At 30.5% G+C, this 15,462-nt stretch overlaps 2 protein-coding genes and 1 pseudogene across 3 annotated transcripts; 1 reads left to right on the forward strand and 2 right to left on the reverse strand.

The window, feature by feature from the left end:
• Window positions 1–3,704: 3,704 nt before the first annotated feature.
• LOC123908912 (anthranilate N-methyltransferase-like) lies at window positions 3,705–6,349 on the reverse strand. 2 transcript variants are annotated; one of them, XM_045959641.1, is made up of 4 exons: window positions 5,873–6,349; window positions 5,421–5,731; window positions 4,161–4,225; window positions 3,705–3,988 (listed from the first exon to the last, which is right to left on the reverse strand). In XM_045959641.1, exons 1-4 carry the CDS (start codon window positions 6,304–6,306, stop codon window positions 3,740–3,742), a joined length of 1,059 nt encoding a protein of 352 aa, XP_045815597.1. In that variant the 5' UTR covers window positions 6,307–6,349; the 3' UTR covers window positions 3,705–3,739. The 2 variants fall into 2 exon arrangements, with proteins under 2 accessions (XP_045815597.1, XP_045815596.1); XM_045959640.1 differs by having other exon boundaries at window positions 3,705–4,036.
• Window positions 5,071–5,170, forward strand: LOC123911911 (annotated as a pseudogene).
• A 6,404-nt stretch (window positions 6,350–12,753) lies between the features above and the next one.
• Window positions 12,754–15,440, reverse strand: LOC123905305 (methylecgonone reductase-like). The gene is made up of 4 exons (XM_045954915.1): window positions 14,812–15,440; window positions 14,483–14,726; window positions 14,084–14,263; window positions 12,754–13,011 (listed from the first exon to the last, which is right to left on the reverse strand). Exons 1-4 carry the CDS (start codon window positions 15,126–15,128, stop codon window positions 12,787–12,789), a joined length of 966 nt encoding a protein of 321 aa, XP_045810871.1. The 5' UTR covers window positions 15,129–15,440; the 3' UTR covers window positions 12,754–12,786.
• Between the last annotated feature and the right edge of the window lie 22 nt (window positions 15,441–15,462).

A 15,462-nucleotide genomic window follows, 5' to 3' on the forward strand; every position in this document is an offset into this window, starting at 1 on the left:
GTTTTATAATTAAAGACATAGGTAGTATAATTTTTATTTGTAAATACTAACTAATTTATTGAGACACTCAATTATTCCTTTATGGGAGTATTACAGTGGAATAAGGAAGTGTTGACAAGTCGACTTCTTTTGGGTACTTTTCAAAAGTTTTCTTTGGTGGCAAACTTTGTCTCATGTTTTCATTGAGGATTAGTTTTGGGATATCTCCCTAATTTTCGATTTGTTTTTTGTTATTGTTCTTTTTATTTTTCTTTCTTTTGTTTTTTTTTTTGGGTAAGGTTTGGTCCCCCACTTTGTATATATATATATATATATTTTTTTTTTATATATATATATTACATATGAACAAAGAGGCATATGATTAATGCTACTAGATGCTACTAGATGATGTCTACTTGTCACTATGATGTCTTATAATGCTCTTAGTTTACCTAAAAAAAATTTATTGAGACACTAGTCAAGAGTACAAATTTACTTGGCTTTCTCAATGCATATTCTTTTTTCTTTTATGTACTAGCTTGCAAGATTTTTTTATTTTATTTTTCCCACTATTGAATGATTGATGCATTCAGTGTGAGGTTCAAAGAGATTCTAATTATTCAAAATAATATTTTTTTTAATTTTTATATTTAAAAGAGGAGAGATCATGCATGTTTTAAGAGTGTGTTTGTTTCGGGGATTAAAATTATAATCCTAGGATTATTATTTCTTGGAATATTATTGCTGGAAATATTATTCCTATCAATATGTTTGGTAAATAAATAAAGTTCCTTGGAACATTTTTAAAACAAATTCAATTAATATTTTAAAATATTAAAATAAAAAAATAAATGAGTTAAAAATAATGGGAGAGTGGGGAGTTATGGGTGGTTACCTCTTATTCCCATGGGAATGTAAGATTCCCACCATTTAACATGAGAATAAAAAGTGGGAAAAAGTCATATGTAATTTATATTCCAAGGAATAAAAAGTTCCTAGGCATAATTTTTTAAAACTTGAAACAAACATAGGAATTAAAGATTCCCAAAGTCACATTCCTGAAAATAAATTTATAATCCATGAAACAAACACCCGAGTCGCGATCAACGCATGATAAAATATGATTGGACGGCCTTTCAATAAAAAATATTGGACGGAATCTTTTTTCTCTTTGTGAATATGGATCATTTGCGGCTCTTTCTCTGCTGCACTCTCTACCACGTACATCTATGTCTCTATTCTTAACATGTGCACCAAAGGCACATGTTAAGAATACAAATGTAGTAATATTCTCTTGTAACTTGTGCATTATATTTTTTAAACATTAAATTCTTTTATGTTATTAAATGTAAATTTCTATTTTTAGATACTTAACATGTGCCCTTGATGCACATGTTAACATGACCCAAAAAAAAATCTATGTCTCTATCTCTTTTACTATCATTTTTCTCTCTCATCATCATCTTTTAATTTTTTTAATTTTTAATTTTTCTTTTTCTCACACTCATAAACAGGAGAGGATCCTATTCTGTATAAATCTAAGGTTAACATTTAAAAATAGAGTTACGTTAATATGTGTTCTTAAAGATGTAAATGTATAACTTAAGTATTCAACTTTTTTTTTTTGACGAATTCTGAAATACTTTTTTTTTAACCAACACCAAATATATTAAAAAAAGAAATAAGGAAACACTATGGAGGGGATAAAAAACAAAACTCCATCAATTACACATTCTAAAACTCGGGAGACCTAATTTATTGTTCAACATGCTCTCCTTAATAAAATCAAGAGCATGCATTCAAAAAGTGAAAGAAGTTAACTTGATAAAGATTCAATATAAAGAAATAACTTGGGTGAGACCTACTCTACCCCTAATAATTTGGGGTATTTGTCTAACAACCAATAAGAACAAGTCATATAAGATCATCTCCAATGGTGTAGTACCTATTAGGTACTTATGATACTTATTAGGTACTACCATTGGAGCACTATCCATTTGAGTATCTATTAGCTACCACTTCTCAAATAAGAACTTTATCTCTCCTCTTGAACCCACCTTATTTTTCATTAAAATATTCTTTTCATTGGACTCTAATTATTTTATACTTCAATTTGAATTAATAGATATTTTAAATTATTTGTTTTGAACCCATTCAACACCTTGGGCATGATGATCAACAAAATTAGTTGTTTTTAAAAATATGTAATGTTATTTTAAATTATTTTTTAATTATGTAATTCTTAAAATTTGACAATATTATTTTAAATTAAATTTTGAATTTTAATTATTTTTCGAATTATTTTTTCGAACATATATAATTATTATTGGAGAGGAAGTCTTACATAGACACAAATCTAAATAAAAGAGATTTAGGTACACTCGCATAAATAAATAATAATGTGATCTTTTTTTTTTTCTCATTATTGTCTGTACCTAGACACTTTTAATTTGTGAAGCACGGGATAGTAATAGATTATTGGCAAGTGCACCAATTATCGTTAAGTAATAAAAGAGATATCGATCCTTAGAGATTAAGTTGTAACAAAACAACTAAACAATTACTTAGGTGAAAATATAAAACCAGTTGGGGAGTTTGTATTGCAATTGAGTTAATATTTGAAATTAAAATTGGTTTAATTCACTATAACAAATAGAGTAAATTGCGGCGGTTAAAACCGCCATTAAAAGCCTTTTGTTTTTGCTGCCGCAATTTTAAATGTCGTAAGCATTTCGCGGCGGTTAGAACCAATTGCTGGAATAGGCGCTAGAAGAACATTTTGCGGCGGTTTTTGCGGCAGTTTATAGCTGCCATTACAACCGCCGCAATTATTTAATTAATTGTGGTGGTTAAAATAACCGCCGCAATTGACTTTTATAAGGGTTGCCGCCATTATGATCAATCTCTTGGCTCATAACCCTCTTCCTTAATTATAATCCTCGAATCTCTTAGGCAAAATCATAATTGAAAAAGGTTTGATTGAATGTTAATTCCTAAAATCACAATTAACAACCCGACATCTCTAAAACAATTGCTAATTGAATAATCATGCTAGATCAATTATCAAAACCTAGTGCTAGTAGTGAATCTCTATTCAGAATCATTTCACATGTGATCAAGACATGAAAAACATTAAGAGCAAGCATGATTAAATGATACTAACTTCATAATTAATTAAAACAATATTCAAATACTTCATGGAGTCAAGCAACATAGAATTAAATTCATCTAAAAGACCTAATCTAAAGTTTAGCAGTCATAGTAAAATAAAAATAAAACAATGGAGACAGAAAATAAAACCAAGGAGCTTCAATGGTGTCAGCGTGACTTTCAGGCATAAACCTGTAGCGCTGTTCTTCTGCCCTTTTTCTCCTGCACAGTTTTTTTTCTTTTCATTTGCAAAGAAACCTCCTTTTCATTTTCTCTTTGTTCGGGTCATGACTCTAACATAAGGCCAAGTTGTCCTCTTTTCATTGGGCTAGTTTGGTAAAATGTCTTTTTAATCTTTTACTATTCACATCACACTCAATCCTAAACCTATTAAGTTGAACCAATAAAATAAAAACTACACAACATATTATTTTAATAGAGAAAAACACTCAATTGACTCAATAAATCAAAAATTGCAATTTATTTAAAATCACTCTAATTAAACATTAAACTAATAAAATGATATTAAAATTTATTAAAAACACTCTAAAATAACAACCGATGAGGATCTCACAGTAGACAATTACAATTTCAAATCCCGATTATAGATTTACTTGAAGAACTCCATAACCCATAAATTATAAGTACAACATTCATATTTGATGCAACGAAATCCAGCTTTAGTTGCCAAATCCATGAATTCTTGCTTAGTTCGCTCTTTGCCTTCTGGAAAAAGATTCATCATGGCAATATCCATTTGGGAGATAGATTTCCAAGCCACTTCATTCTTAGGCATAATAGGTAGAAGTGCATCCAAAACTATCACCTTCCCATCATCAGGAATAGCATCATAACAATTCTTCAGAAGTTTCAAGCAACGTTCATCATTCCAATCATGAAGTATCCACTGTAAAATTTAGTCAAGCTATTAATCTATATAGTTATACATATTTATATATAGATGTTCATTGTTCTCCTAGCACATATGCCAACAAGGCAACAACCATGAACAACAATACACATCCACTCACCTTCATAAAAATGGCATCACCATTGGGCACGCTTTCAAACATATCTCCGCCAATATGCTCCACTCCTGCTCACATTAAATATCTTTTACTTTTGAAAAAATTACTAAATAATGTTCGTGCTTGAAAAATTAGTTCATGCAATATGTAAGTAAGTTCTTTGATTAGTCCCTCTATTATAGGATGCATTAGGATTAAATTGAATATTATACAATGTTAGACAGACTAAGGGTTCGTTTGACCCAACTTTTTTTAGAGCTTATGCAAACAGCTAGTGTAATATAAATTAAGTTTTATGTTATTTTATAAGTTCACACTAGTCAAAATTGTAATTTTATAAGATATTTTATGATAGACTACCTTTGACAAACTTATAATAGTATATAAAAATTGCATAAACTGTTTGCATAAGCTCTAAAAAAATTTGGGCCAAACGAGCACTAAAACAAAAGTAAAAAAGCTACTTCTAATAATATAATAAAATTCATTACTACCAAATTTACTAATTTGTTCTATCAGTTTTAATAATATTCCAAATTTTGTATCTTTCTATTAATAAAAAAGTTATTTGAAAGATAGAAACAAACTAAAAATACGAATCTATGCATAAAAATAGGAATAATAAAAAAATTATTGAAATTTATTTAGTAAAAAAAAGTTATTAAAAAAACATAAACAATTAAAACAATATATTATATTTTGTTTAAATAAAAGATTATATTTGAATAATTAGAAAACATTAATTATAATTTATTTAAAAATATATACGAGACAATAGATTTAATAAAACAATTTATTAATTTATTAAATTTTACAAAAAGCGACATAATAATTTCACTTTTAGTAAAAAAACACAAAAATATTTTAATAATATTTATAAATTTTTTTTGAATATTTTATTTAAAATCGAATTTCAAAAATGGGTGATCAAGAAGGCCCATGGCCTAGGCAAGTGACCTCCATTGCACTTAGGAGGGGTGCTATCCCAAGGTCTACCCTAGTGGTGGAGCCTACATCTGCGTTTGCGCGGCCCCTCCCAAATCTAGTTTCTAATGATTTAGAAAAAAAGAATTTCAAAATTATTTAATTTAAATATCGAATAAAAATTAATTGACCCCGCACGGGTCTCTAAACTAGTTCTATACATATAGTGATAAAAAATAAAAATAAAAAATTATATATAGACTTTAAAAAAGTGATATATTTGCTTAAATACATATTTAAACATTTTTTGGAAGGACTTTGTATGTGTGAAGGACAAACCAGGATAGGAAGGAGCATGTTGTATGACATGAGGCAAGTCGTAATTGATTCCCTGAATGTGAGTGTATTTTGAAGTGATCATATTAATGTTTATTCCAAGGCCTCCACCAACATCCACAAGTCTTTTTATGTCTCTAAAACCTTTGTAGCATTCAAGAACCTTCTTCATGACTATAGTTGTATGATTGCTCATTGCTTTATTAAAAACTTGATTGAACCTCGAGTCTAAGTTGGGAAGATCAAAGAAATGGCTGCCATGAGCCCTGTTGAATGGTGTATCTCCATCCTGAATTGCATCTTTAAGATGGGACCTAATTAAGGATGAATACATTAATTTTTTTCCTAAAAATCTATCATAAACACTTTATAAAAATTGTATTATAAAACAAATTAGTTTGAACCAGGGGCGGGGTTAACAATATGATCTTAGTTTGGAAGGAGTAATGACTGACCAGCTAGCTAATATGATCTTATCAGTACTCAAGGCAGTCAAGGGTCCTAATGAAAACCCATCGAAATTAGGAGCAAAAAATTCGGCAACACGCGTCAAGCAGTAGTATCTCTGAGAGGAATTGGGAGCAATAAAACACTTAAGCACTGAGTGAGATGATAGAAAAGCAAGAATGCGATCTAGCATTTTGGAAGCTTCGGGATTGTTAATTTTGGAAAGACAGGAAACAATGTCATCCGCAGAGAGTCGAGCACCTTTACCAGCATTTTGTAACACTTCAAATACACCAAGTTCAATTGCAGCTTGAAGTGCCATGGGAAGTGCAACAGAGACTGCAAGCTGCATAGCATATGAGAAGCTTTCTTCTTCATCCTCTAAAATTTCTTGCTCTTCTCTCTTCTCTATGCTCTTACTCTCACACTCAAGGCTGCCCATATTCACTTGAAAATAGTTTCTTACGCTTTTCTCTTCTAATGTTTCTTGCTCTTCTCTACTCTCTTTTACTCCCTCTGGTCCTTAAATACTAACAATCGTCAATAATTATTTCCTCCGGTCCTAAATATAAAAGGAAATTTACTTTTTAGATTAATTGAGAATCAAATATATTTAGGATATAATGTAGACAAAATACATTACATTCTTATAAGAAAGTGTTTACTTTTTAAATACATTGAAAGATTAGTGTATCTAGTTTATGATTTGGTCTAGATACATTAATCTTTCAATGTATCTAAAAAGTTAACTTTTTCTTATACTATACAATGAATCTAAAAAAACAATTTTTTTCTTATATTTAGGATCAGAGAGTATAAATTTTAGATTCATCATAAAATTGATGTATTAGTCAATATTATTGTCTAGATACATCCACTTTACAATGAATCTAAATAGCAATCTTTTTCTTATATGTAGGACCAGAAGGAGTATAAAAGAAAATTGGCTTTTTAGATTCATCATAAAATTGATATATCTAGATTATATTATTGTCTAGATACATTACTTTTATAATGAATCTAAAAAATAAACTTTCTCTTATATATATGACTAGAGAGAGTATTAAGGATCAGATGAAGTATATAGGACTAGAGGGAGTATTAGACTCCCTTTTGACTTTTCTTGTCCTATTTTTAAGAGGATTAGTTATTTTTTACCCAAATATATGTAATAAATACTTTAGAAAAAATATAATTCATTGTCTTTTTTAAAGGATAAAATTGTCAAAATAATAACAATTATCTACAATATTAATCTCCGCAATTTTCTCAATAGAGTCTAATAATTAGGGATAGAGGTAGTATAATGGCTTAAATATGAAAACGGTCCCTGCAATTACGCCTTATTTTGATTTTGGTCCCGGAAAAATAAAATTTTGATTTTAGTCCCTGCAAAATCTTATTTTATTTAAAAAGGTCCCTGAGATGGTTTTTTTGGTGACATGTCAAATTGTTGATGATTTGGCAAATGCTGAGTAGGATTTGTTGATGAAGTGAATATTTACATATAATTTTCATTTGATTTTTAAATTAAAAATTACATTTATCATTTTTCAAAAAATAAAATAAATTTAAAAATAAAAAGTTAAACAGGGATATGCACAAAATTCATATTTCATAAGCTTTCTTAGGAGAATTTCCAGCCTTAGATGGAGGTTTACGCTGTTCTTAGGAGCAACTCTTTCATTCTTATTAGGGAAAATCACATGGTTGATATTAAGAAGAATACCACCATGAACAATTTTAACACCAGCAAGCAATTTTCCAAGCTCTTCAGCACTCCTCATACCCAACAACACATGCCTAGGGATAATCCTATTCTTCTTGTTATCATGTGCAACATTTCCAGACAATTCAAGCAACTAATCAAAGAAATTAGGGTTTCAGATTCAAAATTAGGGTTCCAAAATTCAAAATTAGAGGGCATTGAAGACCACCACACTAAGCATATCGACCTTTCTTCAAGTAACATCCGATTCTTCCGACGGGGGATTGAAGACCACCTATGTTATGCGATTCTTTGCGTGTTCTGATTTCCATCCCTTTCAACTTTTTTTTCTTCAATTTATTTTGTTTTTCCTGGAAAATGATAAATGTAATTTTCAATTTAAAAGTAAATGAAAATTACATGTAAATATCCACGTCATCAACAAATCTTATTCAGCATTTGTCAAATCATCAACAATTTGACATGTCTTAAAAAAATCCACCTCAGGGATTTTTTTAAAAAATTTGAGATTTTGCAGGGACTAAAATCAAAACAATGCGTAGTTGTAAGGACCTTTTTCATATTTAAGCATAGTATAATTTAATAATTAGACTCGTAAACTCGGCATAAACTCGCGAGTCTATACGAGTCTATCGAAAACTGATTCTATACATGAATCCACTCGTTTTTGCTTCCTAGACTCGTAAACTCGTAGTCTACCTGCGAGTTTGACAACCATATTCTGATTTATTCTATCAATTATCACTACTTAGAAAATTAGTCATTTCAGACGGATTGATTTTCGTTTGAAATTGAATATAATTTCAGACGAATTTGTGACCAAATTTATATAGAGTTCATTCCGTCCCAATTCCGTCCCTAATTAGTACAAAACGTTTGGCGCCAATATTGATAAAAAACACATAAAACAAGTTCACACAGATTTCAGACGGAAGTTTATTATATAATTTTCTTAATAATATATTTTTAGTCTTCATTGGAAATCCGTCCGAAAAATTGAGACAGAATTTGGACAGAATATGTTGTTTTGTTCATGGCTTATTCTAATGTCAGTTCCGTCTGTAAATGAAGAACAAAAACTTCAGTTGCAGAACCAACAGAAAAGAATTGAATCAAACGAAAGCATGCTGGCTGCCTTATTTGGAAAACTAAACATGCCGCTACCTCCAAACTTTGCCTCTGCAAGTCCTGTGCAAGATGGATCAAATGAGATTGGCGATCCTTCTAATAGCAACAACGGTGATGATTTTGATGTTGATTTGGATGACTATATTTGATCTACATGATTAAGTAACTATATAAGTTATTTTGTTTTGATACAATGATGAGTACCTTTATGACTTTAGTCAGGTTTATGTTTGATGAGATGTGAGTATTTTGGTGAAGATTGAAAATGTAGATTGACTATATGATCTACATGATTAAGTGACTCTAGTTTGTTTTTTTTTTTTTTTGGTATAGATTGATGAGTACCATGACTCTTTGAACTTTATGTATGAATCCATTTGCTTCTAATTTAATGTTATTATTATCTACTTTGTGTTACTTTGTATGTAGATTTTGTTTTAATACTCTGTTGTTTGTGATTTGGTAGCACAAAAAAGATGTTTTTTGTTCTTTTCCCAAGTCTGTAGATGGATTTGTAGTGCTTTGCAGGCTTGGTGTTTTTGTTAAGACATATTGTTAGCCTTCTTGGCTGGAGTATAGCCAATTCCTGTTTTATGCAGGTTGTTTTTTATTTCCTTTTAGTCCTAATAGACACTTAATTTGCATATGATGGTCTAATTATGTCTATTTTTTGACTAAAAAAGTTTTAATATTCTGTCACAAATTTGTGTGAAAAGTTGATTAATAATAATATAAAAATACACATAGTCCGTCCGAATTTTGTATGAAACAAATAAGTAACCCGTCTGAAAATAATTTTTGTTCCGTGTGAAATCTGTGTGAAACGTATTTAAAATCTGTCTCAAATTCGTCTGAAATAAGTTCAATACAAAACAAATATGGTTTATGATATTTTGTCGAAATTGTGTGCGAAATACGTCTGAAATAATTTGGGACGGAATTTCCAACGGAATATGTTAATTAGCCACGAGGCTTTTTCGGACAGGAGCCATTTCGTCTGAAATCCGTGTCAACGTGATATTCCGTCCCAAAACCATGTGAATTGCGTCTTAGATCCGTCTGAAATCGCCAGTTTTCTAGTAGTGTATTGAGATGAATGAATATTATTGTTATATTTAGTAAAAAAAAGATACATAGCAAAATCAATGTTTTTAGAGGTCCAGTAAAAACAAATAGAGGTGGGGTAAGAAATCCTATAACAAATTGGGAAGGGGAACCACGATTAAATAAAATGTCAAATTTTCTCACATTTTTGTCATAACAAAATACGGTAAACTTCATAAAATAAATTGAATCACACAAATTTATGGTAAAAGATTTTTTCCTTTTAGGGTTTATCTTAATGTGTTTCTTTTTAATAGTTGTATTTTATATTCTGACCATTAGATTAAATTGAAAGGCTATGATTTATTGTTAAAAGAGATTGAGACAAGAGTTAATTTAGAGGATCCAAATCTGTACAGTGGTAGTCGTAGTATGCCTTAAAATCTCAATAACAAAAAGTTAGAGAAAATTCTGGTGGAAATCTGCATGCTGCACGAGGCGCAGGAAAGCCGCGCGAGGCGCAGGTTTGTTTCATCGAGGCACAGGAAGGGTTGTGCGAGGCGCAGGCGTGTTATGCAGTGTTACTGTTTTGCATATTTTTTGTGAAAATATATTTTCTTGGCATATATTTTAAAACAGATTTGTTACTAGTTTTTTTGGCATATATTTTACTTTATTCATAAAAAAAAATAAAAATATTGAGATTGAGGGAATAGGGGTTTCCCAACAACAAAGGCAAAGGTTATTGCTTCACCTAGACTAGGTCAAAATGAGTGTCTTGGCCACGGAAAGAGATTCGGGATTTGGGTAGAGTTAGGGTTTGCTAATTCTTGTAACCCAATTGGGAATTTCTTGTAAGGTGACTCTTTGATTATAGTTTTTTTTTTTTTTTTTGAAACAGCAAATTTTATTAGTAAGCCTCAAACAAAGCATGAAATATGTCAAGCGAGGGAACATGATACATATAAAAACAAGGAGCTAGAAACAAGCCTCCAAAGTCGTCGTGATGCACGCAAAATCTCAATCTAAAAAGAAGCTGGGGGTGCCCAGACCGGTTCATGGGTAAAGTAGAGGGTCACGATCTAAAAACAACTTGTTATGTGAGTCATTTTGTTAATAGATCTAAAAGAAAATTTTGATTTTGAGCCCTTTAAAATTTTAGGGATTTTGAAGAAAATTGTGAAATGTTTGAAATTAATTTATGATATGATTTTCTTGCAATTGAAGCTAGCACTACTTGGTTTAATTAGTTCAATTTTCGAAAGAAAAGATAGTAAAACAAAAGCCCCAATTTATATGAGTTTTAATGTTTAGGGTTTTGAAGAAAAGTTGTTAAGTGTGAACTTAAAGTTCCCAACCACAACGGTTTTTCTCTGTCCTCAGTTAAAACCGTTCTGTTAGGGACACTAAGAATTATTCTATAATGTGATCAGTATTTTGAATTAAGCAGCAAAGTAGTAAATATAAAAGATAATAAACTGAATTGCAAATAATATAAACTTTTTCAAACCAATTACATGTATCAAATAATCTTAGGGGAGTTCATCTACTTGACATAACCTGATGAATTAGTTACTCGTCAGCATAATTAATTACAACAAAAGAGTTAGAGAATTATACAGACAAAATAACCTCGTTGAAGCGCTAGAGTAAGGACTCCCTATGGTGTGGAGTTGTCTTCCCTTGCGATCTCCTTGCTCTCCTCTTGAAGTGATTCCCCCTTTGAGAGTTGTTTTGTGTGGAATGAGATGAATGAATAATTGGGGAGGCTCTATTTATAGCTTTTTCTTGCATTTGGGTATTCTGCATTGTGCCATGATGAATCCCATCGTGCTATGATGTCTCACAGGTCCATTGCGCGATGGGACAAATTTTCTTCATTTTTTTTACTGATTTTCTTCAAATAAATAATATGTCCATCGTGGGACGATGGTGCTCATTGTGGCACGATAGCTTTAGCAAATTTCTTCATTTTTTGCCACTTTTGATGCAATTTTCTCAATTCTTTGCTTCTTGGTCAAATAACATCGTTCCTTAGGTATTTGACATGCATTTGGTCTTGAATCTTACTAACAACTAGTCTAAAAACTACCTAAAAACATCATATAAATTCCTGTAATCACCGTTGCCCTATGGAGTTTTCTAAAATTACGAGTGTATATTATATATATAGATTTTGGAGTAAAAATTTCAAGACAGCAGACTGGCCGAGTTGTTTATTGTGACGCCCAACACCAAGAGATCATGGGTACAACTCTTGGTGGTAGTGTTTTTTGTTTTTGTTTTTGTTTTTTATTTTTAAAAAGAAAATAAATTATTTGGTAACTAAACTTTGTTTCAAGCTATTAACAAGGACATTTTCCGAAAAAAAGTTAATTTTCATTCTTATATATTAATACAAAAAATTGTACAATTTCTATTTTTGTTCTTAAAAGACACAACTATTTTTAATTAAAAACATGATTTTTTTTTAGTTTATGTGTAATATAATAATAAAACACATGATTGTCCGATGATTAATTTTGTGTGAGTATTAGTTCAAAATCAATTATTGATTATTTCAAGTCATTTGACGCACATAGTGTATTATTTTTAAAGTATATATGTAATTTGATTTAATGATAATCAAAAATTTTTATACACAATATAATTTTCGTATTTAATTTCTTCTATACTATAATTTTTTTAGTGGCCCCCCGGAAAAAAAATTCCAGTTCCGTCTCTGCATGCGATCATCTTTCAAACTTCTATGAGACTTGTACTATGTGTCGACCTGATGGAGTGATTGACTAAAATAAAACTCAGCAACCTAATTTCTAATTTACTATATGGGAATGTTAACTATTATATTTCCCCAGACTATTTTCATAGGCTCACAAAAAATATCCTTCACACTTATTATTTTCATAAGCTTCTTCACAATTTTTTAAATGAGATAAAGAAAATTAAGAATGTTTTTGTGCAAAGTAAAAAAGGAAAAAATGAAAATAAATATAACTTGATTATTTAAATCAAATTTTCTCAAGGGTCACCATCCCACAGCTCTTCCAAAGATTTGTAAGGACCATTCTTAGATACAAACATTTCTCCCTTATAAAGCCTGCATTGTGGAATCTTATTGATTTTGTCCAATTCTTCTTGGTTTAATTTCCAATCAAATATTTCAAGATTTTGTGTCATCCTCTCCTTATTGAAGGTTTTCACAATTACACTTGTCCCTTGCTCTTGTATCCATCTTAGTGCTATCTGCATGATATCAAAGTTAGATACAAAATTTCACCATAGCTGTCATTTCTATGTATTACTATGCATGCAAGCAAGTGTTTGACAGTTAAACAGACAATTTGGATTTGTCTTATTTTATAGCATATGAAAATAGCTCATGCAAATAAATAAATTTTTATGTACTTCATAAATTTTTACTAATAAAAAGTATATCTTTATAAGTTATTTTCTCATAAACTACCTTGAAAGATTTATACTAATATATAAAACTTATTTATTTACATAAGCTATTTTACATAAGCTGAAAAATAAGTCAATTCAAAATTTGGCATTGTTACTTCCATGAACAAGTCTAAATTTTACTCACTTCAACATCAAACAATTTTACATGTGGGGACATATGTTAGAGAGATGTTTTACAAAATTATTAATGTATCTTTGGTCCTGTTTTGCTAAATACTCCCTCCGGTCCTTATTATAAGAAACACTTTGACAAAATCACACAGACCAAGGAAGGTAAATTTTCTCATTAATGATTCTAACATTTTATGTTATATTCCAAAACTAACCTTTGACTAACATGGAAAATAGACTTCTCTAATTAATACACTAGCATTATAATGAATTATTTGATTGTATTTAATAAGGGTACAAATGGAATTGTGTCAAAGTGTTTCTTATAAAAAGGACCAAATAAAAATTCCAAAATGTTTCTTATAAAAAGGACCGGAGGGAGTAGTTTTATTAATCATTTATAGCATGTATCTTAGAAGTGCTTAAGTATAAGCTATCTTTATAACAAATGATAGAATAGTCAAATTGTTTTTATATAAGCTATTTGCATAAACTATTTTGTAGAGCTTAAAAAAAGAAAGCTGAAAAGAGCTTACGAACATGTGATAAGTTATTTCCATAAACTCTCCAAATGATAGAATTAAGTCAAACATGTTTTTATATCAGTATTCGGTAGATAAGTTCAAATAAGTGAATGCAACCTTTTATCTAACATTTTAAGCTTTTAGAACAGTTTGTTCAAGAAAAGGTAGTTAAAAGTTGACATTGAAAATAGTTTGAAACATAAAATTAGCTTCACCTGAGCTACACTCTTCTTTCTAGCCGCAGCAATTTCTTGTAGAATAGGATTCTCCATGACAGCATTAGAACCCCAAAATACTTTGTATGCTCCTAGTGGTGACCATGCACACACATGAATTCCTTTCTGCATGCAAAATTCCCTGAGTTTCCCTTGTTGCCATGATGGATTCATTTCTACCTAAATCCAAATAAGATAACATGCAAGTGCAACCAGTTGAGTAGATTTATTTTCTCAGCAAGAATAATTAAATTAACAGTACTAACTTTATAGAAAATTGAATTTTTTTACCCGTGTGTATAAACGCTGGATAGCGACACAATATGTCATTGTACATGTAATACTTAATGGTTAATAACGTATAAAAATTCGGTTAATTCAGTTCATTATTTCTTATACCTGATTAACCGCAGGAGAGACGGTAGCATTTTCCAAGAGTAGGGAAAGCTTTTTGATGCCGAAGTTGCTAACACCAATAGACTTGGCTAAGCCTAATCTATAGCAATCTTCCATAGCTTTCCATGTTCCTTTTATGTCAAATGGAATCACATCCTCACCTGTAAAGTTAAAGCCTTCAACATCTTGTTTCAACCTCACTGGCCAGTGAATCAAATAGAGATCCACATACTCCAACCTCAACTTTCTAAACAATTCCAACATGAAAAAAATTAGAGAAGGAAAAAACAGAAACTCGAAAAGAGAAATAGGGTATCGAAAACAATGCTTACTTGAGAGTGGTTTTGAGAGCCTTGAGAACAAGGTCATGGTGAGTATCAGTACACCATAACTTGGAAGTTATGAAAACTTCATCGCGATTTTTTATAAGGCCGACCTCTAAAGCCTTTGACACAGCTTGGCCGAGAGGTTCTTCGGTTCCATAGATAGAAGCTGTATCAAAATGTCTATAGCCAATGTCAATGGCATCAACCAAAATTGAGGTTAGAGTTTCATTTGATGGAAGAGGACTTGTTGCAGTACCTAGGCCTATCAATGGCATCTTTTCCCCTGAATTTAGTATCACCTCATGGACTTTATTTGTTTCCATCTTTTCTTATGTTAGTTCAATGCTGAAAATTCATAATTTCTGTTATATATGAATGTTAACTTTGTGTCTGAGACTTTGAGTTGTGGCTATATTTTGTCCACACGTTAAGGTTACATAAATCAATGTTCAAGACACATTTTAAGCCATAGATTACATAAAACAAAATTCAATATGCATGCAAGCTTTTATTATGGTATTATGGACTATATCTGTTCCTTAATGATAAATGCATGTCCCTAATATGAGTAATGTAAGGTAGTGAATGTTTCTTTTAAAAAGGGTATGGTTTGTTTCTGAAGTTTTTAGTAAGGTTGGTGGATTTTGTTAAATATTG

The sequence above is a fragment of the Trifolium pratense genome, linkage group LG2, assembly GCF_020283565.1.
Source record: "Trifolium pratense cultivar HEN17-A07 linkage group LG2, ARS_RC_1.1, whole genome shotgun sequence".
Lineage (NCBI taxonomy): Eukaryota > Viridiplantae > Streptophyta > Magnoliopsida > Fabales > Fabaceae > Trifolium > Trifolium pratense.

What these genes read in the sequence shown, in the direction of transcription:
- LOC123905305 (XM_045954915.1), bottom strand. Translation starts at nt 15,128, where the DNA reads ATGGAAACAAATAAAGTCCATGAGGTGATACTAAATTCAGGGGAAAAG. An exon ending in GCTCTCAAAACCACTCTCAA is followed by an intron (nt 14,727 to 14,811) that starts GTAAGCATTGTT and finishes GGAATTGTTTAG; the next exon opens with AAAGTTGAGGTTGGAGTATG. An exon ending in TCTCTCCTGCGGTTAATCAG is followed by an intron (nt 14,264 to 14,482) that starts GTATAAGAAATA and finishes ATTTGGATTTAG; the next exon opens with GTAGAAATGAATCCATCATG.
- LOC123908912 (XM_045959640.1), bottom strand. Translation starts at nt 6,306, where the DNA reads ATGGGCAGCCTTGAGTGTGAGAGTAAGAGCATAGAGAAGAGAGAAGAG. An exon ending in AAGATCATATTAGCTAGCTG is followed by an intron (nt 5,732 to 5,872) that starts GTCAGTCATTAC and finishes ATCCTTAATTAG; the next exon opens with GTCCCATCTTAAAGATGCAA. An exon ending in GTGATGCCATTTTTATGAAG is followed by an intron (nt 4,037 to 4,160) that starts GTGAGTGGATGT and finishes TAAATTTTACAG; the next exon opens with TGGATACTTCATGATTGGAA.